A 23,477-nucleotide genomic window follows, 5' to 3' on the forward strand; every position below is an offset into this window, starting at 1 on the left:
TACCCAAAAATGAAGAGATTTTAAAAAGGAATTAGTTCTCAAAGAAAAAATTTGTTATTCCTGTAATAATTAGTGTAAAATAATTCCTTCAGAAAAAAAAATATCATTAAAATGCACACTGAACAGACTGCAGTGTGAGGGAATGTCTGACCAGAGGGCATTCCCGTGGGCACTTGGGGAGTTGGCTATACAGCTTACATGGGTTCTTGCTGGAGCCAGAGAAGCCACACATCATTTATGTTTGTAAAATCCTTCCCCTATCTTCTTGCCCAATTTCTTCTCTGCCACCAGTTTATTCAAGGCTGGGCTGGGTTGAAACAATGGGTTCTGGGCATCCAGTTCATGCCACCCTATAAGAGAAGGGAAAGAGTTTAGAATGAAGTCTTGTGTTTCTCATATGCCTTGGCACTCTTGGGGCACATGTGACACAGCTGGGAAAAGGCTTCTATTCTGATGTGGGAAGAGTCCCTCAGGCCATCACAGCAGAGGCACAAGGAAGGCTCGGCCGCTGCCACATGGTGGTGCTCTTTGACTCCCACTGCTAAAGGCTCTGCTGTTTATCCAAGCCCCTCCTGGTAAATCACTGATGTGATTTGCACATGACATCTGGTAAAACATTAGTTTGCCAAGCGGTCCAAGAGCACAAGCAAAACCTGTTAATTTCTTAGTTTGACTCCTCAGTGACACATTTAAAACAACTAACTTCTTAGAATACATATTCTAAATCTGAACTTACTACTGCTGATATTTTGTGTCCTCATAAATCTCAAAATCTGATACATCTCAGTTCTCTCAATTATACAAGCATGCTTTGTGAAGGCTGGTGGTAATGACTGGCATTTGACTTCATGCCAGTTTTAATAAGTACCTTTACCATGTGTTCAGAGTCACTACATTAAAATGGACACTTTCTAAAAAATTATGTATACTTAATTGCAATGAAAGGTACACAAATCAGTATGTGATAACTGACACAATGTCAACTTCCTGGTACTGATACTCTGATTATATAAACTCGAGCTGCTGGGGGGAGCTGGATGAAGGGTTCTCAGGACTTTTATGTACTGTATATGTGCAACTTTCTGGGGATTTAGAAGTTATTTAAAATAAAAATCAATTATTTTGTTAAGAGGCACTACACCTCACAATCTTCCTCCTAGCATCTATTAATTTTAATATTTAAACTGGCAAGGCAGGGAGGTGTGTTCTGGAAGGTCTTCTTAGACTCAGGATGTCTGTATTAAATAGATAGTACGTACGACAGTTCAGACAATACCTTATCTAAAGAAAACGACAGAAAATGAAGAAATCCAATCCCTACCATCCAAGATGAACTTTGTTGTATCCAGCCCAACGTAGTCAAGAAGCTCAAATGGACCCATGGGGTACCCGGCTCCCAACTTCATAGCAATGTCGATGTCTTCCTTGGATGCATCACCTGGATGAAAGGGGCCACAGTCATCACCATCATCCCACAGGTCTCCCCATAGCAGCGTTAGTCTTAGAATGACTGACTGCACTTTTGTAGCTCTGCACATTCAAAGAGCTGCTATAGTCAGGATTTTTGGCTTGGGTAAGAATTCATCTCAGAAGTACAAGCCAAATAGGTCACAAATTTTTCAGTGTTATTCATGTCACATGAGGGGAATTCAAATTGCACTGCTAACCCCCATCAACTGGCTTGAGGGTCCCCCCTCCCCTCAACATCACGCCCTGCTGAGTGCCTGAGCCTGAAAGCCAACAGCCAGGCTCCAGACCCCAGGTCGACCTGAGCACCAGCCCAATGGTAGGATGTGGGAGTCCAAAACACAGCACTGCCAGGGGCATAACAGAGGCAAGGGCCATCTTTTTCCTCCTCACATAAGACTGATTCTGCATCAGCTTGGCCTTTGGAGACAGCCTAACCATGGGAGGTAATCTAGAACACTTGCTCTCTTGGATTTTGTTCACAAACCGAAAACAGTGTCAACCATTCCAAAGCTAATTAAAAGGAGTCAATAATTCCAAAATACTCAGTGTCTTGCACTTAAAAATTTCCAATGTTTTGGCATAAAAAGTGTGAATTACAAGGACTGTATTTTTCAAGGCATATGAAATACTAAAATAAGTCAAAGGATTTCTAGATAGATCAAGGTGATCAAAACACCACCTAAATTCTTCCTTATGGATGTTGTCATTAACACGCTAGCACTTAGTTAACCAGAGAATTCAGAGAATTGTGATTTGAGTTTTAAGCTCTAAGAAAACAAAGACTGATCATATATATCAACTCATAATGGCTTTATTCATTCCTTGGTGTATGTTGTTATGTACTGTATGTCACAGCTGACCCTCTAGTGGGTTTTCAGAGTCAACCAATCACATGAGAGGAGAGTGCCCATCTTTCTCCTATGGAGCAGGTGGTGGGTTCAAACTGCAAGCCTTTGGGTTGGCAGCACAACTCTTTACCACTATGCTGCTACTCATTTAGTGTGTAACATGGGCCAAACGCAGAAAGAGAAAGGAAACAAGCCCTCAGAGTGCTCATGATGAGAGAATTCAGACATGGACATAAAAAATGCCCACCTAACAAGTGCTGAAGAGTCATGACTCCTACACAGGTTCTGTGTACGCAAAGATAGAGAGGCTCATTCAGACTGCCACCTGGTCACCAAATCACCACCCTAGCGTTCTAGGCTTCTCAAGGGTGAAGAGAGTCCCAAGAATGGGTGAGAAGGGCATTCGAGACAGAACAAACAGCACATGCTTTTCATAAGCACTTCGCTAAACAAAGGTAAGAGCAATAAGCTTTCTGTTTCCATGTGGAAAAACAGATTTCCAATTTCTTGGTTTATAAATAATGAGTAGTCCCATTTAAAGAGGGTTGAGACAGAACATGGCATACTTGGGGTGTGGCTCTATAGCTCATAAATGGATTCCCCCCAGAAGATTTCATTAGACCTCAAGACTTCCATGGTTTTATAAGTGGAACACTGGAAGTGACAGCCCACCCCACTCTTCTCTCAGGGCTTAGTACTTAACTACTCCATGTGCTCAGAACAGTGACTTTAACTACCTGTATGGCTGAAATCCTGACTTCCTCCAGTTTTCTATTTTGAGTATCACGTCAGAGGTGACAACCTCCCTATAATGAGTTCAAGTGCTAAAACGCAATGCGAGGACTGCCACTATCCAACTCCCTTTCCTTTTTCTCTTTTAAAAATTTGTCTTCATTATACATACATACACTCCACATCCCAGATGCTTCTGGTGACATAATCCACAGGGCGTAATCCTGCTATTCCAAAGACCACATAATCGCCTCCTATGCAAGTTACAGTCTCAGAAACCCAATCAGAGGTCAGCTATGAGTCAAGGGCTGTGAGTCTGAGATCAGAGACGACAATCTAACATGTTACCTGTTGTTGTTGTTGTTGTGTACTACTGAGTTGGAACCAACCGGTAGCTGACCCTCCAGCAGATTTTCAGAGACAGTTAATCACATGGGAGGAGACTGACCATCCTTCTCCCACCAGAGCAACTGGTGGTCTTGAACCACGTGCCTTCGGGATTGTAGCATAGCTTCTTGCCACTCTTTCTCCTTTATTAGGATGTAAAACTCTTTGGAGGCAGAAATCTGATTTAATAATGATCCCAATCTAACTAGAGTTTTTAAATTGACTCTATAATCAAGGAGAAAGAAAGATGGCACTTCCTGTATAATTTACAGCTTCAGAAACCCCACTGGAGGCTCAGCTGTGAGTTGGTTCTGACTGAACATCAGTGAGTTGAATATATTCAAGGAGAAGATCCTGAACCTTAGAGCTAGTGGCAAGGCTATAATCCTACTAGATTCAGAGCCTCATTTGAGGCCTAATTTACTTTAAAAATATAGGAAGATAACATGCAAAAAACTTAACAGGTTTACAGTTGAGAAAAAAATGAAAAATTCTTTTTTGAGTACTATAAAGTAGTTGCAGCAATAACAAAATAAAGAGAAATACAATGGAGAACTGGAGGCTAGTTAAATTTGTGTTGTGTTTCAGACTAGGCATTCTTATACTTCTTTATTCAGAATCAAGTACTCTGAGAATGTTGACAATCTCCCTTAAAAAAATGTAAAAGTACATACATTCTAGAGCCAACTCTAGGAGGTTCACAGAAGTCTCTCTTCCCTGAAGTAACAGACACTAACTCTGTGTATAACTACAAACAAACGCTTCATCAGCAAACCCAAATCTTTTCCACCGGGAAACAAGGACCCAGACCAGTGGCCTGGCCAAGTGCCTTTCCTGCTAGCTCATCAGCGCCACCTATCAACCATTCTTTGCAATAAAAACAAGCCAGATTTAAACTGACAGCCATTGACTTCTATAAGACTTGGCAAGCACTTAAATATATATATTTAGACTTTGCCTTAGAAAACAGAGTACAAGAGAAGACAGCTACATGTCCAAGGAAGAGCATGGCAAGTGCCCTAGTGGGGATATCTAAGAGGCTTATGACAACAGTCCAGCTTGGAGCACTCAGGAAACAAGGCATGTGGTGATGAAAGCAGGGGCAGAGAATGAGAGGAAGACGGTGTTTTGGCAAATGCATTCTATCTGGTAGGTAACCAGAGAACCACTGAACACATTTTGAGCAATGAGTGGCAGTGATTAGGGTGCCACACGTGACTGCATGCCACTAGCACAGTGGTCCCTAGAAGAGCCAAGCGTGTGGCCCCGAACCCTGCCAGCACCAGTCACACAGGGTGTCAGGCAAGGGCACTGTGGGGTACCAGCCTACACAAAGGTCGGGAGAAAGAGAACTCTGAGCCGCAGGGACAGAGGACAGAAGTGACTAACAGCACCAATCGAGCCCTCAATAAAAATTCTGAGTGGTTGAGAGTGAGGACAGAAGGTAAAGGACACTGCAAAAGAAGGTCCAACACCGCAGAAACCATGATGCTTACAGCGCCTAGCGGGCAGTGGTGAGAGCAACAACAAATCACCACTGGACACCATGGGGAGCTGGCAGGCAGCACTGGGAGGAGAGCTTTGTTGTCGCTGTGAGGTGCTGTGGACACACAGTGACCCTAAGAACAACAGGTCTGAACATGGCTCTCTCCTGTGACTTCCTCATGATCTCAGACAAGCTCAAGCCCACTGTTAGTGTCAATTCATCTTGTTCAGGGTTGTCCTCTCCTTCATTAACTCTGTACCTTTCCCAGCATGATGTCTTTTTCCAAGGACTGGGTCCTCCTGACAACATGCCCAAAACATGTGAGCCCAGGTTTCACCATTCTTGCTTCTAAGGCACACCATATTTGCATTTCCTGCAAGTTTTTTTTTTGTCCTTTTGGCAGTCCACGAGATATTCAATACTATTCCCCCACATCACAATTTAAAGGCATCGATTCTTTTCAGTATTCCAACTGAACCAACTGTCCAACTTTCAGATGCTTAGGAAGTGAAAAATACCATGGCTTGGAGAAGATACCCTTTGTCTTTGAACTGACATCACTGTTCTTTAGAGCTTTGGAGAGGTAGGTCCTTGACAGCAGCTTTTCCCAAGGCAACAAGTCTGCTGGTTTCCTGACTGCTGCTGCCATAGGAACCAACTGGATTCAAGAAAAAATAATCTTTTCTCCATCAATCATGATGTTGTCTACTGGTCCAGTGGTGAGAATTTTTTTCTTGAAATTTAGATGTAAATATCAAAGGCTATATAGTCTTTGATCTTCTTTATTTTGTTAAGTGCTTCAAGTCTTCACTTTCTACAAGCAATGTAGTGTAATCTGTATAATACAGGCAGAGAGTTGGACAGTGAATAAGGCTGATAGAGAATTGATGCCTTTGAGCTGTGGTACTGAAGAAGAGAGTTGAATATACTATGGACTGCGAGGAGAACAAACAGGTTTGTCCTGGAGAAGGTGAAGCCGGAATGCTCCTTAGAGTCAAGGATTCTGAAGCTTCATGTGATATACTTTGGGCATGTTGCAAGAAGGGACTGGTCCTTGGAGAGGGACATCATGTTTGGCAGACTGGAGGGGCAGTGAAGGAGAGGAAGACCTTCGATGAGATGGATTGATTCTGTGACTAGAGCAGTGGGAATAAGTGTGTTTGAGATGGCTAGGTTGGCACAGGATAGAACAGCGTTTAGCGCTCTTGTACATAGGGTCACTATGAGTCACAAACAACTCGATGGCACGTAACATCAACAACAACAGGCTGCTGATGAGTTTTCTTCCAGTCTTGATGCCACTTTCTTCTTCATATTGTCCAGTTTCTCAAATGATTTGCTTAGAATACAGACTGAATAGGTATGGAAAAAGGATACAACTGTAATGCACACCTTTCCCAATTTTAAACTGCATGCAGTGTTCCCTTGTAAAGTATATAAACTGTGACTACACACATGGACCCCATACAATGGACTACACAAGAGTCAGATGGACAACATTTGTGTAAAGAGTCAATAAAGAAGCTCAATATAAACAGTAAAAACAAAGCTAGGGTCTGAGTGTGGAAAAGACCATCAATTACTCACGTGCAAGTTCAAAATGAAGCTGCAGAGAATCAAAACACGTTCACAAGAACCAAACTACAACCTTCATTCTATCCCAACTGAATTAAAAAGCCATCTCAAGAACAGATTTGATGCACTGAACACTAACGACCATCAACCAGATGTGTTATGGGATGACATCAAGGGCATCATCCATGAAGAAAGCAAAACATCATAACAAACAAAGAAAGAAAACCCCCAAAATGGTTATCAGATGTTGTTGTTGTTGTTGTTATGTGCCGTCGAGTCGCTTGCAACTCATAGCGACCCTATGTACAACAGCCCTAAACTCCGCTCTGTCCTGTGCCAATGGCACTGTCGCTGACACTCCCATCCCAATTACCCCGGTCACTGAATCAATCCACCTCATAGGGGGCCTTCCTCTCCTGCGCCGTCCCTCCACCCTCCCAAGCATGATGTCCCTCTCCAAGGACCGGTCTCTCCTCACTACATGTCCGAAGTAAGTTAGAGCCTCAGAATCCTTGCCTCCAAGGAGCCACCCGGTTTAACCCTCTCCAGGATAAATCTGTTTGTTTTCCTAGCAGTCCACGGTATTCTCAATACTCTTCTCCAGCACCACAGCTCAAAGGCATCAGTTCTCCTTCTATCCTCCTTGGTCATTGTCCAACTCTCTGATGCATAACAGGTGATTGCGAAGACCATGGCCTGTATCAGACGCACCTTAGTCTCTAGAGAGACACCACTGCTCTTCAGTACTTTGGAGAGGTCCCTAACAGCAGACTTTCCCATGGCAATGCGCCTTTTAATTTCCTGGCTGCTGGTGCCAAGACTGTTGACTATGGAGCCAAGCAAACTAAAGCTGTGTACAATCTCAATCTCTTCACCATCCATCCTGATGCTGCCAACTGGTCCAGTGGTGAGAATCTTTGTCTTCTTGACATTGGGCCTCAATCCATATTGCAGGCTGCAGTCCTTGACCTTCAGCAGCAAGAGGTCAGGTCCTCCTCAGTTTCAGCAAGCAGGATTGTGTCATCCGCATAACGCAGATTGTTGATAAATCGTCCACCAATCCTGACCCCACATTTCTCCTCATAGAGCCCAGCCTCCCGGATAATCTGTTCTGCATATAGGTTGAAAAGGTATGGAGATAGGATGCATCCCTGGCGTACGCCCTTCCCAATTTTGGACCATGCAGTGTTCCCTTGCTCTGTTCTGACGACTGCCTCCTGGTCCAAGTATAAGTTTCGCATTAGAACGATCAAGTGTTCTGGGATTCCCATTCTTCTCAGAGTCAGCCACAGTTTGTTATGATCTACACAGTCAAATGCCTTTGGAAAATTGGACTAGATTATAAAAGAAGCCAAAACAAAGGAATAAAATGCTGAAATAAAAGAACAGGGCAGAAGATTTCAAAGGGCAGTTCAAGAAGATCAAGTATTTTGAAAAAATATAAAAAGAGATGAGAGTTAGAACAAAGAACACAGTTCGCATTTCTCAAGCTGAAAGAACTGAAGAACAAATTCAAGGCTAAAGTGGCAATACTGAAGGATTCTTTGGGAAAAATATTAAGTGCTGCAGGAAGCATCAAAAGTAGGTGAAAGGCATACGGCAGAGTCACTGTACCAAAAAGAAACTACCAGCATTGAACCATTTCAGAAAGAAGCATATGATGAAGGGCCATTGGTAACAAAGGAAGAAGTTCAAGCTGCATGGAGGCATTAGCAAAAAAAGACCCAAGAATTTCTCAAAACCAACTGAAGTGTTTCAACACACGAATGTAGCCCTGGATGTGTTCACTACTACCTTATGCCAAGAAATTTGAAAGACAGCTACTTAGTGAACTGACAAGAAATGATCCTTCTTTGTTCTCTTTCCCAAAAAAAGCGATCCAATAGACTGGAAATTTTTTAACAATATCATCAATATCACATGCAAGTAACATCTTGCTGATGATTATTAAAAAATAACTAGGATACACATCAACAGAGAACTGCCGGAAATTCAAGCTGGGTCCAGAAGAGGCTGTGGAAAGAGGACTATCATTGTTGATGTGATGGATCTTGGCTGCAAGCAGAGAATATCAGAAAAGTGTTTGTGTGATATTGACATTTGATTGTGTGAATCATAACAAATTATGTATAACACAGGGAGGAATGAGAATCCCTGAACATTTAACTGTGTTCATGTAAAACTTACACACTGTAGAGGCCCTTGGGATTCCTGAAACTGCTCAGTGTCCAGGAGACCTAACTGGTCCTTGGCTAAAAGGATTCCCTGCCCAAATAGTCTACACAACCTTATGACAAGATTCCATCACGCACAGCAGCATTTAAAAACATGTGTCAAAGGAGTACTCCAACTGTGGGAACACCAATAGTGTAGGAGAGAAAAATTTCTCCGAATGAGTTTGGAAGAAGTTGGGCTAAAAAAAAAAAAGAAAGAATCTCAGAATGTTTACACTGCAAAGGTTTCTCAAATTCTGCTGGATCCTGAGACTTGCTCAACTATACACAGTATGTCGTACCTTTCCACAACAACTTGACACTCCTGCAGGCATGGCAGCTGGCTGTGTTACAGAGGACAGCAGTTTGGAAAGACATGTGACATGTAACGTGGATTCCTTTGCTGCCTGAAGGAGCTGAGGCAGGTGGACTGACAGGGAAAGGTGGGTTGAAAAGGCATGACAGAGATAAATTTTAAAATGGCAAATGGATAGATGTGGCAGACAAAAGGAAAAGAACCCATGATGATTTCAGGTTTCAAAGCAGAACTAATGCTTAAGGCAGCCGAGCGGCAGGTAAACAGAGAATGAATGGCTGGCACCCATTAAGAATGTCTCGGTGAGGTGGCCGTGGAACATGGTATGAAGCCTGAGGTGCAGCCTTAGAAGTTGACACTTTCTTGTGGATTGTGGGATGTGGGGAAACAGTCTCCATCCCAGACATGAGGTCCAGTCCCTTCTGAAGTAGCAGCTCTGGCCCAAGAGCCTGGAGAAGGACACTGGGAAAAGAAGCCAAGCATCAATGACAAGGGCTCTGCTCTTTGGTACAGTCCAGAGCCAACCAGGAGTCCCGCCCACATGCAGCCTCAGCTGACAGTGGTTAGGGAAGGATGATGAGGCTCAGAGGGAAACACCTGTTCACAGGGGATCGCTGATGGTGTGAGAACCAAGAAACTGTTTTCAACTTACAATTAGATACATGACACAGAAAACCTATCAAAGTGACAGTGTGTGTCAGTGAAAAAAACACCAGTAGATGAGGATCATCCACACGCTATGTGTACGTGTAGCATTTTTAAAAAATGCCTTTCAAGGTAGGGCAAAATGCTTCATGCTCTCTTTGAGGTGTAATTAGCCATGTTTGTTGATAGATAAACACAGAAGTGTTGGTTTGATCTTGGAGTAAAAGGGAAGCAATTGCTTCCATAAAGCATAGAGCAAAGTTTTAATATTTAAAGCAGATTGTGAGGAAGCAAATGTGCTTTCATCTTACTGGAAAAGCTGGTGTAAATGTTTTGTTTCAAAAATGACATTCTCAGAACAAGCATTTGTGAATGAAGCAATTGAAAACAATTACACTTGCTTTTCATCCAGGCTTGGTAAGGCTTGCTTTACCATTCAAGCAGCCAGGATAGTGACCTTGGGAGAAATGGGGAAGAAGGCAAACAGAAGGATAAATGTCAATCTATAGTCTTGGAACACACCCCAAGTCTGTATTCCTAGATCAGGGAAGACTATTCTTTGTCCATCAACAGTTTTCCTAAGGAAAATTTTTTTTTAGAGCCTGATATAGGGAGCTCTGGCGGCCTAGTGGCAAGAAGCTGCGCTGCAATCCCGAAGGCACAAAGGTTTGAGTACACCAGCTGCTCCGCGGGAGAAGGATGGGCAGTCTCCTCTCATGCAATTAACTGCCTCTGAAAACCCACCGAGAGTCAGCTATGAGTCAGTTCCAACTCAACTGTATATAACAAAAAATAGTTTAAAAAAACGCAATACTCCACGACACCAGTGTGATCCAGTAATAAAAAAAGCGCTGGAGGCACAGTGGTAAGAAGTTGTGCTGTTAATGCAAAGGTGCACGGTTTGAATCCACCAGCTGCTTCGCAGGACAAAGGTGGCCAATCCCCTCCCCTGTGATTTACTGCCTCTGAAAACTTGTGGCTTGTCAGCTATGTATGGGTCAGTTCTGACTCAACGATACACAACAACTAGTGGCATGTTGAGGAGAGAGGTGTGTTGTTAACTCAAAGGTGGCACCCTCTCTGGCAGTTCAAACCCACCAGCTGCTCCAAGGAAGAAAGATGAGCAATCTCCTCCTGTGCAGTTTACAGCTTCTGAAAACCCATTCAAGGCTCAGTGATGAGTTAGTTTGGACTCCACAGCAATGGCTTTGACCATTCATTAAGCCAAAGGGCTTAATTAGGAAGTTCTTACCACATATTACCCCTGTCCCTTATTGCCTGCCCTTTACCCATTACACAAGTCATAGAATTTTAAGACCTTAAGGACTTCTGGGTTATCACCTCGCTGAGTGACCTATAACTTATTCCTTTTAAAGCAGTGAACATCTTAACTGAAAGATGAGCCTTGGATGTAAATCCAGGTCAGCTGTGGAATTGCCCTGGCTGGGGCATAATGGCTTCTCAGAGTTGTACCTCAGAAGTTTCAGAGAACTCAGGGAACACAATACCAGGCCCCATGGCCCAGAGCAGTGAGGCCAGAACTCACAGCTAGAACATGCGGGCTCCTTCCTCTACTCTACCCACCCGCTCTTCCTAAAGGAGGCCAGGTCAGGAGAGCTACCTCGTTCATACAGCCTGATGGCTTCCGCCAGGTATGGCACCAGTAGACGGTTGACAATAAAACCAGGTGTGTCCTGTTTTAAGAAAGAAAAAACAAAGTGAATTTTCAGTAAACATCATCTATGAAGTGATCATATACGGCCTCTTTTTACTCAATATTATATTCTCCACTTTTATGAAGTTATTTATAATAAAAATCCATTTTCAAGAGCCAACACTGCCTTATTTGTAGCGCATATGACATTTATCCAACAATTATGTTATTAAAAAAAAAATCTACCTCAGAATCACTGCATGATCAAGGTAGTGCAGTCACTTGGCAGATACGGTTTCCAATTCAAATGTTCTGACCGTGCCTCATTTCGATGCTCAATCTACTTATCTGTGAACTGGGAGAATTAATGTCTGCTTCCTGGGTCTTGATGAAGATCCCATTTAAAAATACATGCTCTTCCTTCTCTCATATTCTTTGAGAAATCTAGGAAAGGTAATGCTCCATTTTATATAAACCTCAAAGGAGAATGACTCTGGCTGCTCATCTCCACACTTCACTGCACAGCCTGGTACAGTCGAGCTGGAGCAAGGGGCAGGGGGCAGGGAGAAGGGCACCCGAGCAGATCTCCACAGGTGCTGGCCATTCCTCACACACCACCCAGGACCCAGGACCCTGAAGACAATTCCTCATAGGGCACACCCTCTTGATGATCTTTCCTCCTCACTCAGATGCTTAATCACTTCTCCTGAGACCCGTGTGAGCTCTCGACTTTATCTCTTGTGGGTGCATATAAGAAAGGGTGTGTTGGTAATTTTTTCACGGTATTTAGGTGAAGCTGCTTTCTACTAAGCTTGTCTTTTTTCAAAAGCCTGTGTTCTTCCTGAGGAAAGAAATACCCTGGTCCTGGACCTTGTATTCAGTTTCTAGCATATACTAGGCACTCCATAAATATCTGAATTAAGATGATAAAGCCCTTACATTATTCCTTTGGAAAACTGGATTACATGCCAAGTAAACTAGGCACTGAAAACAACATTACTGTATCTCTTCTAACTTTGGACAAACTATAAACAATATGACCTTTACCTCCACAAAAGCACAGTAGTGCACAAAAGAGTTTTATCAGTTTAATTAGAACTAATTAAATGAAACCACTTTTACAACAAAGGCAAAAATATGCTTTTCAACATCCAGAGGTATTGAGAACATGCCTGAGAACAAGCAGCACAATACATTACAGTATGAAAAGACTAAAAAATGCATACATATATATTCTGATTATAAAGGTTAATATCAAGAGTTCAAAAAGCTCAATAAAGACTAAAACACAATATTTAGTCTCACTAGGAATCAAAGAAATATTCAATAAAATTAAGTTGCATTTTGTTGCTAATAATAGCAGGTTTTCCTCCATTATCATTTTCAAAACATTGATGACTGAGAGAAAGACACTCTTGTAATACTGTTGTTGTTGTTGTTGTTTGTTAAGTGCCACGGGGTCATAGATGACTCATAGAGACACTATCAATGAAAGTCTGTCTTGAACACAAAATTTTCATCTTTTCTCCAGGTTCATAGAGTTTCGAGGCAAGCTTTGATGCCACTCTTGCTTCTGAGTCTGTATTATGTGGGTTTGTAATATTAGTGGGGCTATAAAGATTTGTAATATTTTTATAAAGCAGTTTCATTTATATCGTTATAACACAGTTTTCATAATCTTTTGTGTATTTTATTGTATATGCTTCACTTACTATGTGTCAGGCACTGTTTTAAGTAATTTATATAATTGATTTGATCTATTCCTCCTAATAACCGTTTGAAGCAGGTATTACACGAGGCATGAGAACAATGAGGCATGAGAGGTTAAGTAATCTGGCCAAGGTTAAGCAGCTGGGAAGAAGCCGGTCAGGCCAACTGCAGCATGCATGCTTGTAGCCTTACAGCATGACCTCTCTGTGCAATCTCCCTATGAAGAAACTCAGGATACATCAATGTCATTCTTCTAAGTTTAGTGTTAGTAAATTATGGTCTGATGGGCCAAATCCAGCCTACAATTTGTTTTGATAAGTATGGTTTTATTGGCCCACAGCCCTGCTCATCCCTTTACATACTATCTTCAGTTGCCTATATGTTAAACAGAACTGATTATGTGTGAGGGAGATCACATGATCTGCAAAGCCTAAAATATTTACTGTAGGATCTGGCCATTTGCAGGAATATTAGCATCTCCCTGTTCTATGAAGGTGCCATTCTTTTTCTGAATGTTCAAGAACCTATATAATTAAGCCAGAATGCCTCTGGGAGAGCCCTCAGGTATCACATAGAGAAAGACTCTGAAATGATGTAAAAAAGGACATTTCGGTGACATTAATGATTGCCCATCTTCACAGCTGCCATGGCCACCATAATGGGAGAATTGATCATCAAGCTCCATGATTTATATCAGATAGTTACCGATAAGGCTAACTTTTTCTTACACTTGTTATATCTAGCTGCTACTTTGCTATGCATGGCTATTCTTTGTAACCCAATTGCTACTTTTTCCACTCACAAAACACAATGGCATAAGAAAGTATAATCGTAATATCCAGTTATTAAATGTGGTATTTTCAAACTGGGATTTAAAAAGCAAAAAATAGATGTTAAACAGAGACCCTCTGGGAGAGGGATGGGTAGTCTCATCTCACGCGATCAACTGCCTCTGAAAGCCCGCTGAAGGGGCAGCTATGAGTCGGTTCCGACTCGTCAGCCCACAACAAGAATAAGTTGATAATAACAAACTTCTCTCTTAAGTCAGGGGAATGTGCTTTCTTTGGCCACTGAGGTTCACATGAAAGGATGAGTTCGACAGATGATTCAAGGCATATGATTTTATGTGAGTTAACACAATATGATGAGTTCAAACTTGGAAGTATTTTAGCAAGCAAAGGAAGGACATGAGAAGAACCATAATGATATAAAAGCTGCTGGCCAATATAAGCATGGAGTTTTGCTGTACATGCACGTGCACACACACATCTCATGGTCAAAAGGTTGCTGTTAGGTGCCACAGAGACATGTACAACCTACTGCAACCCTATGAACAACTGATCTGAAACCTGTCTTATCCTATGCCATCCTCAAAATCTGATCTACTCAAGCCTACTGGGCTTATTTATTAAATTTCATAATATAGTGTATAATTTCTTGATACAAATGCCCCTTTGCCAAAACTGCAGAAGCTGAGTCTAAGTTTTTGACAGAGAAACTAAAGTCAATAGATAAAGGTAACAAAAATGAAGGTTATCATTTCAGACAACTGCGATAGTTTTATATACGATAAAAGGATTATTTTTTTTTAATGGGGGGAAACCCAAACAAACCACAAAACCAAAACAACACCCCCCAAAAATTCTAGAGGTCAAGCCAGCCTTTTTGACTCAATCATGCTTCATACAGAAAAACAAACCACTGTTGTAGTGAGAAAAGGCTTCATTAATGGTGGTGTAGACGTGTCCTCCAGGCTGAGCTTATCATACAGGGCTCTGCTCCCAGTGGCCCACAAGAAGTCAAAGCTGACAGGGGTAACCAAAACTAGTTATGAATGGCAAAACTAGTTATGAATGGGCAAAAGCCAGGCCCCAGGGAAAGTCTCACATCCCCTGTTCCACTGATGCCTTGAGCTCCATTCCGCTTTCAGACTACCCACCTGACGGCCATGGGCAAGGCTTAGGAGTCGAGTTTCCCTGGCAGCAAACTGCCCTAGAGGCTGCATGTGTGGCTTGCTCTTCACAGGATGCCAGCATGCTTACAGTGGCTAGTGGCTCACTGCTCACAAAATTCTACCAAGAACTGAGTCACAATCCAAGGAAAATCATCCCCTTCCCAAGTACCCATACATTACCTTGCAAGAAACAGGATGCTTCCCCAGAGCTTTGGTGAAATCTACCAGAGATTCAAATGTCTTCTGGCTGGTCATGGGGGTTTTAATGACCTGGAAATGCAATGTAGTGAATTAGGACGTGAAAGTCAACAGCTAACCTCAAACGAACTGTGAGAAAATGCCAATCAAAAAATCCCAGAGACAGCAAAACTAATTTTTTATTCAGAACAGACGTAGGAACCGAAAACACTCAACAAAATATTCATTTTAAGACAATGAAACATTAAAGGCTGTATAAAATCAAGGACAAACTTGAGAGAGAAAGAGAGTATATGTGTGTATGTGAGTGTTGTGTTTGTATATAATATGTATGCATCCTGTGCATATTTCTTGAAACTGAAATTATACCAAATTTGAGACGTGGAAGAGAGGACGAAATAAAATTAGTGGTTAAAACATGAAGTACAGGTCCTAGGAGGAATGAAACAAAAGAAACAAACCCACTTAAGTCAAGTCAATTCTAGCTCACAGAAACACTCTACTACAGCATAGAATTACCCCATAGGGTTTCCAAGGCTGGAAAGCTTTACAGAAAAGCAAGCTCCCAAAACGTCCTCTTACATAAAGAATAAAGTGTTCCATAAATACTGACTTCTGCTACTGTTTTAGTTGCTATTGTTAATTACTTCAGGGAGGAAAGTGAACTAGTGTTTGCATGTGATATTTTTTGTTATAGTACTAGGCAAGGGAGGAAGAAATATAGGAACCCCAAGATTTCTGTTCCTATTCCTATCTCACAGAATGTCAGTGCTAGAAGACACTAAAACATGGGGGTCCCCTCTACCTTACAGATGAGTTGTTGTTGTTGTTGTTGTGATGTGCCATTGAGTTGCCTGTGACTCATAGTGACCCCAGGTACAACAGCCCTAAACCCTGCTCTATCTTGTGCCAATCTCACTGTCTCTGACACACCTACTCCAATTACCCCAGTCACTGAATCAATCCACCTCAGAGGGTCTTCCTCTCCTGCACTGTCCCTCCACCCTCCCAAGCATGATGTTCTGCTCCTAGGACTGGTCCCTCCTTGCAACATGTCCAAAGTATGTCAGATGAAACTTCAGAATCCTTGCCTCCAAGGAGCAACCTGGTTTAACCTTCTACAGGTTGAACCTGTTTGTTTTCTTAGTCCATGGTATATTCAATACTCTTCTCCAAAATCACAGCTCAAAGGCATCAATTATTCTATCATAGCCAGTCACTGTCCAGCTTTCTGACACAAGTGATTGCAAGGACCATGACCTGTATCAGGCACCCCTTAGTCTCCAGAGTGACACCATTCCTCTTCAGTACTTTGGAGAGGTCCCTAACAGCAGACTTTCCCATTGCAATGCATCTTTTAATTTCCTGGCTGCTGGTGCCAGGAGTGTTTACTGTGGAACCAAGCAAACTAAAGCTGTTAACAATCTCAATCTCTTCACCATCCATCCTGATGCTGTCAATTGGCTCAGTGGTGAGAATCTCTGTCTTCTTGATACTGAGCCTCAATCCATACTGAAGGCCACAATCCTTGATCTTCTGTAGAAAGTGCTACAGGAGTAGCAAGCAGTTTCAGCAAGCAGGGTTGTGTCATCTGCATAATGCAGATTGTTGATGAGTCTTCCTCCAATCCTGATGCCCCACTTCTCATAGAGCCCAGCCTCCCAGATAATCTGTTCTGCATATAGGTTGAAAACGTAATAATGAGAGAGAAAAAAAATCCCAGGAAACCGAATGATGTGCCCAAGTCACAGGTCTCTTGGACCTCTCAATGAATGTTGCTCCTATCAGTCTTCCTCTCCCACAGAGAAGCATGAAATCCCAGCAGGGACACTATACTTCAGAAAAGACTCTCTTTAAAGAACAAGGCTTTACATTTACAGAAGAAAGGCCCAGGGACAGGCCTGTTCTTTACCAGAAACCTCAGACAGATCCCAGCAACTTGTGACTCAGAAAGCTCAGTGCAATCGTAGAGCCGCTAGCTCCGTTCCAGCAGCCTCCTGTGATCTCTGAGATGGCCACAAGCACAGAGTCTACATAGGGGCAGCCTTCAATCAAACTTTATCTCAAGAAATGACTGGCAAATGGAGAGAGCTACAGATGAACTTCAATGTGTGTGCATAATGTATCATTTAGCTGCCAGTAAGCAACTTCAGCCAGATTTAGAGCAACAGGCTTCATTCCTATGTCTAACCCTTTAAGTGATAGTGACGGTGGTGGTGGCAAGGGCTGCTGAGTCATTTCTGACACACAGCAACATTACGCACAACACAATAATATAAAGCTCAGTCCTGTGCCATCCTCACAATCAGAGGCAAGTCAAATCAACTCTCCACGCCTGCCTTCTTAACTGTGAAATGAAATGGGGATAATAACCCTTGACACATCCTCTGGTGTAAGAGGATGGCTTAATGAGCTAGTGTCTGTAAAGGGATGAAAGGTGCTATATAAATGAAGAAGCTTATTATCACTTATTTACTAATGTGATTACAGCCTCAGGTGTGGTCGTACCTAATGACATAAAGGGAAGTAAATGAGTAAAAAACCAAAAAAAAGTACCATGAAGATAGAGATGAATGGGAAAAGATGGGCCACAAACTACTCTGCAAGTGTCACAGTGAAAAAACAATCCTGGAATTCGCCTGAAAAGATGTCTAAAAAGTCTCCATCAGAACTAAAGAGCTTGGAAGGGGAAAAATGGGTTTTTGTTACGTTTTGAAACAACAGGGATGCATGTTCGTTCATTCAATAAATGGTAAACTGACTACAGGTAAACTATTCTGTACACAGTTCTAATGTAAGAGACTGAAAAAAAAAATGCACCATTAAATCCAGTTTCAAGCAAAGGAGAGTCACCATTCAGTTAATCATACAGTGCACGCTGATGATCACCACCAGGACCACACACAAGAGTGAAAGCCAAAGAATAAAAATTGATTGGTAAAGAATTTTACAAAATATTTTCCGATAATGGTAGCATTTGCTAAACAGCAGGTGTTAACAACCAAAGTTCTGAAAAATTAATGGAAGCAGTAGTGGCATCCACTTCCTAAACACCATCCTTCTGTTGATGTTGACGGTTGTAGCGGGACTTCAGGCCTTTCGTTCAGAGGGTCGCTATGAGTTGTGCTCGACTCGAAGACAATCAACAACAAGAACAATGACATCAGATAAATACAGTAAAGAACTTGAGAATTTGGAGTAAATCTTCATTTTCTTGAATGTACCTTTTGAAAAAGTGTGCAGGCAGGGGAGACAAGTGCGCAGACTATGACAAGTTCTAGACTTTCCTACAATTTTTCTTTAAACATAAAAAATAAAGTCTATTAAGAAGTCATGTCCTTTGTACATAAATATTAATGTAATAGTAATAAAAGAAGATCAATTGTCTGGCTCTTTGGAGGCAAGAACGATGAGGCTTCACCTCACATACTTTGGACTTATTGCTAGGAGTTGCTATTCCTTGGAGGGGGGCACGATGTTGGGAAGGGTAGAGGGTCAGTGAAGGAGATCAAGACCTCAATCAGGTGGATTGACAGGGTGACTGCTGCAATGGGCTCTTGTGTGTCAGGAAGTGTGAGGATGGCGCAGGACAGGACTGGTTTCAGATCTTTTTTTCACAGGGTTGCTGTGGGTTGTACAACTCAATGGCACTTAACAACAACAACAACAACTGAAATGTTAAAAGTGTCATTCTATTGTGCCCTTTTTAAAACTACATGAAGTGTAAATGCTGTTTGTTAAGTTCCCTGTGTCCTCCCCATCATTCTTCAATGTCTTCAAAGTTAGCCGGAGAAAACAGCAGGAAACTGGAAGAAATTGAAAAGTACTATTAGTAGAACAAATTTTAGTTGCAAGATGGGACAGACTGTCACTTAGGAGCAAATGATGAGAAAATACAGTTATCATTAAAGTAGATGTTAATGCTTCTGAAGTGGCGGGCGAGGAGAGAGAGAAGAAAAGGGGGCTGGAGGAAAAGAAAACAGAGCCTAAAACACACCCCAATGGGGCTACAGCCAGTCTCCAGAGGTCTGCTGGCTCCACATCACCCACATGGCAGCATCCCCCACACTTCGCACGGCAATAACTCCTCAACCTCAGAACAAATGCTACTTTAATAGAGGCTGCTCTTCAGATCCTGTAATTAGCCCCCTGTAAAAGGCAAGTTGCCACATTTCAGGGGCAAATAGACTATTGTGACTCCATCTCCCCCATAACCCAGACTCCAGGCAATCAAACAGAAGTAGTCCAAACAGAAATACTGGGGTGGAGGTGGTGTGCAATTCCCTGGCCACTTCCCTCCACCTCACAGGTTTGTGGTCAGGATGTTCAAGGCTATTAGTAGCTGCTTTTAATAGCTCTGATCACAACAAACAGGAGATATGCCTCATTTGTGGACAAATCCCAAGCAGTGCTACAAAGGGCCAGAATTCATTTCAGGAATAGTGGACATATAAAACCAGGTCTGTCGAATGGTTAAGCTATGGGCTTTTAACTGAATGGTTGGCAGTTGGAATCCACCAGCAACTTCTCGTGATAAAGACCTAATGAAGTGTTTACATAAAGCTTACAGTCTAGAAAAAAAAAAAACCAGGTCTGTCTAAGAGGAATTCCACTCACAGCCTGAAGCAAACTGACCCTTAATGAGAGTACTACGCTGTGTACTTCTCTCTTTTGTCATCTTCGTAAGCAAATGATCTTTCATGATGCACTCCAAGCCCTTCTCAGTGCTGTCCAAATAGTAAATAGCATTCCACAAAATTAACAGGTCCCCAGAGTATCGCAAGTCAAAGCCCAGGGCTGCAGAAAAAATGACACAGTAGTGCTGTATACAGGGTATACTTTCTTCCACTCTGAAAGGGCAGATTAACAGCACAAGAAAGAGAAACATATGCACAAGGACAACCTTCTACCCACCCACTAAAGTCAAGCTGATGTGTCCCTGGCCAGGGCCAGCGCAGCTCAAAAAGCAGGGCTTTGAAGCAGAGCAAGCAGACATGCAGAACAAGACACCCACTGACCTCCACAAGTTTCATTAAGGGCACAGGGTTGAAGAAGTGGAGCCCGGCGAATCGGTCTTGTCTGGTGGTGGCATTGGCTATGCTTGTGATTTGCAAAGAGGAAGTGTTGCTGGCAAAGATTGTGTGTCTGTAGAGAGAAAAATGGTGGGGTACTGGAATAAGTCCCATCTCTGCAAATAATTAACACTGGTGTTGAGTTCAATGCATAACACAACCACTTACTGCCCACAGCTGCTGTCCTGGTGGAAAGACACATCTTTAAATAGGTGGCTGAAATCAAGTAAGCCCAGTTTAATAAAAATGCTGACATTTTAAATAAAATAACTTAAAAGCTACCTGTTGCATAGGTATATTTAATCTTTACTAATAGCTCCTTAATTTTAGGAAGCAAAATAAATCCTGTCTATTTTTATTGGTTAGTAATCACCATATATAAGGCATTTAATGAATGAAAGTATATAAAGAACCTCAGTGACAAGATAAAAACTCTAAGTCACCAAAGCCTAGAGAAGACAAGACACTCAAAAGAAACAAAAACTGAAATACACACCTGACCGACTCTTCAAAGAGAAGCATCTGATGGTAAATATGAACTGCATCGTCTAACTTCCCCATGAAAACCTTTACTTTCCCACTTGTTAAAACAAAAAATGAAGAAAACCAACAATGTACATCGGTAGTTTGGGAGAAAATACATGTTCAAGACCTTCAACTTATAAAACCTCCTAAAAAAGGCAAATTCTATCATGTATATAAAGTATTAAAGTATTAATTTAGAGAATTCTATATAGACTGAAACAAAATTTAACTTTTGAAACAGTAAAATGGATTTATACTAAAAGCATAAAGGGGAAATTTTTAAAGGCAGGTATGATTTCTAGGCTTTCCTATAGTGCCACCTGGTGGACAAAACTCACAAAACCTCTTGTGAGGTAAAGTCAATGACACCCACATAAATAAATCCTATCAACAGAACAGAATCTTGTCCCATCCTGCTCCATCCTCACTCTCTCTGTTATTGCTACAGTCATTATGTCAGTCTTTGTTATGGAGGATCTTCTCTCTGACCTTGCACCTTTCCCAGCTTGTCTTTTTCAAAGGACTCATCCCTCCTGACAACTCCGTTTCACTATATTTCCCTCTAAGGAGCAGCCAGGTTGCACTCCCTCCAAGACAAATGTTTTTGTTCTTTGCCAGTCCATGGGATATTCAGTACTCTTCACCAATAGCACAATTCAGAAGTATAGATTCTTCTGTTGTCCTCAGTCATTGTCAAACTTTCAGGTGCATAGCAAGTAACTGAAAAGACCAGAGCTTCAATCAGGCACACCTTAGTCTTTAAATGGACATCCTTACTCTTTAGCATTTTGGAGAGCTCCCTGACAGCAGATTTTCCCAATGTATTGGCTGGTTGTAGTGCCAGATTCCTGCTTACAAAAAAGTAAATACTATAAACAACAGGGTAGGGAAGAGAAAGAGTGTTTGTTGGTTTTTTTTTTTAAAAAAAAATCCTTTGAAAAATATGGAGAATAGAGTGTAGTGAAAAGAGAAGCCTGCACAGCAGATGACAGACAATTGTTACTGGAAAGATTTACTTAAGTGAAGATCTTTCCATTGTATCTTCCTAACAACTCCCACTTAGCCCACCTGAAGGCCAAATTGGGGAGTTTTTAATTTACAAATTGGTATGTTTGCCAAGATTTTAAAAAATTGGGGATGTAAACTTTAATGCTTTTTGGCCAGTCGGGTAAAGAATATATAGGGTATTCTATAAAGAAAAGCACACCATGCATGAAAATGTGGAGGGTCATGAGAGAGTAAGACTCTCCATGGCACAGAATGATAAAGGACTGAACAATGGGCCTAAGGGCAGCAGAGATTGGGAGGACTGGGCCAGGTTTCACTGTCTTGTACAGAAGCTCACAGTCAACTCAACGGCTCCTAACAACCACCACAGGCACCTGTGCCATCACAGAAAGTAACAGCAAACCCAGCCCTCCTTTAACCCCACCTCAGAAGCAATCTGAGGCGGGTCAAGCCCTCAGCGATGGCAAGGATGGCCTTGGCACAAAGCCAACAGCTGTTCCACATTCACATTAAGGGGGGGGAAGTTACATTATGATGCACTTTTTTTTTTTTGCAGCATCTGAGCAGAAACTTGTCTGCATTATGATGCACTTTTTTTTTTTGCAGCATCTGAGCAGAAACTTGTCTGCAAAAATGGAAAACCAGGGCAGTTATTGGAAAACACATCCTGTAAAATGATGAACACAGGCCATCAGAACTCAGTCCCAAATGTTACCAGAACAGGGCACCCCTTGAATACACATGCTCAGAAGAGAAAAAGCAGTCTCTCCTGAGTAGCCTCTCTTGCTTAGAGCTTTTCCTCAGTCTATGTTTATGCTTCTTGCAAAATCACTTAAAACCTGTACACCAATTTTTATGATAGCAGTTTACATAGTAAACAAAAGGCAGAAACAACAACAGTGTCAATCAAGAGATGAACGGGTAAACAAAGTGGTGATGAATGTTGGAAACATTATTGCTGTCCTCACTGAAAATATTTCACAACCAAGTGTTCGCCCTGAAAAAAACCACTTCCCTGTTTCATTCCTTCCCTACCTTATGTCGTTGTGGACCGTAGAGTCAGAACCGACCCATAGCTGATCTTCCTGTGGGTTTTCAGAGGCAGTTACTTGCACAGGAGGAGACTGTACATCCTTCTCCTGTGGAGCGGCTGGTGGCCTCAACCCCATGCCTTCAAGACTGCAACTTCTTGACCCCAAGCCACCATAGCTTATATACTTTTCTTGTTGATTGCTGTCAGACGAGCATGATTCATAGCAAGCCTATGAACAAAAGGTCTGAAGTCTTTCTATATAGTTATATCATCATTTATCAAAGTTCATAGACTTTCTAGAAGCATGTTGTTTAGGAAGTGGATGCCACTCCTGTTTCCAAACCTGTCTTAAACTGGGAACTCCACCAAACACTGTCCACCATGGGTAGCTGTTATGGCATTTGACGCCCCAATGGCACAAGGTTCAGCATCACAGCAAAACAGATGATAGATAGATAGATAGATAGATAATCATCTATCATCTCAGATAACTTTCTTTGCTAAAGTGAGGAGGACCTGAAGTGCCTGCTGCAGAACAAAGAACTACAGCCGTCAATATGGAGTATATCTAAACATTAAGAAAACAAAAGTCACTGGGCCAATAGGCAACATCATGATAGATGGAAAAAAGATTGAAACTGTCAATGATTT

General features: G+C 42.0%; 1 protein-coding gene across 2 annotated transcripts in view; it reads right to left on the reverse strand.

The window, feature by feature from the left end:
• Positions 1–231: 231 nt before the first annotated feature.
• Positions 232–23,477, reverse strand: part of HADH (hydroxyacyl-CoA dehydrogenase) — an 83,543-nt gene continuing 60,297 nt past the window's right edge. Inside the window, exons 4-8 of one of the 2 annotated variants that reach the window (XM_006881102.1) lie at positions 20,207–20,333; positions 15,171–15,260; positions 11,294–11,366; positions 1,322–1,438; positions 232–350 (exon numbers count right to left, since the gene is read on the reverse strand). In XM_006881102.1, coding sequence (XP_006881164.1) covers positions 232–350; positions 1,322–1,438; positions 11,294–11,366; positions 15,171–15,260; positions 20,207–20,333 — 526 coding nt within the window. Of the gene's footprint in view, positions 351–1,321; positions 1,481–11,293; positions 11,367–15,170; positions 15,261–20,206; positions 20,334–23,477 lie in introns of both variants that reach the window. The other variant, XM_006881103.1, reaches the window with a different exon arrangement.

This window comes from Elephantulus edwardii, unplaced genomic scaffold, assembly GCF_000299155.1.
Source record: "Elephantulus edwardii isolate Elephantulus edwardi_28Jun2011 unplaced genomic scaffold, EleEdw1.0 scaffold00012, whole genome shotgun sequence".
NCBI lineage: Eukaryota > Metazoa > Chordata > Mammalia > Macroscelidea > Macroscelididae > Elephantulus > Elephantulus edwardii.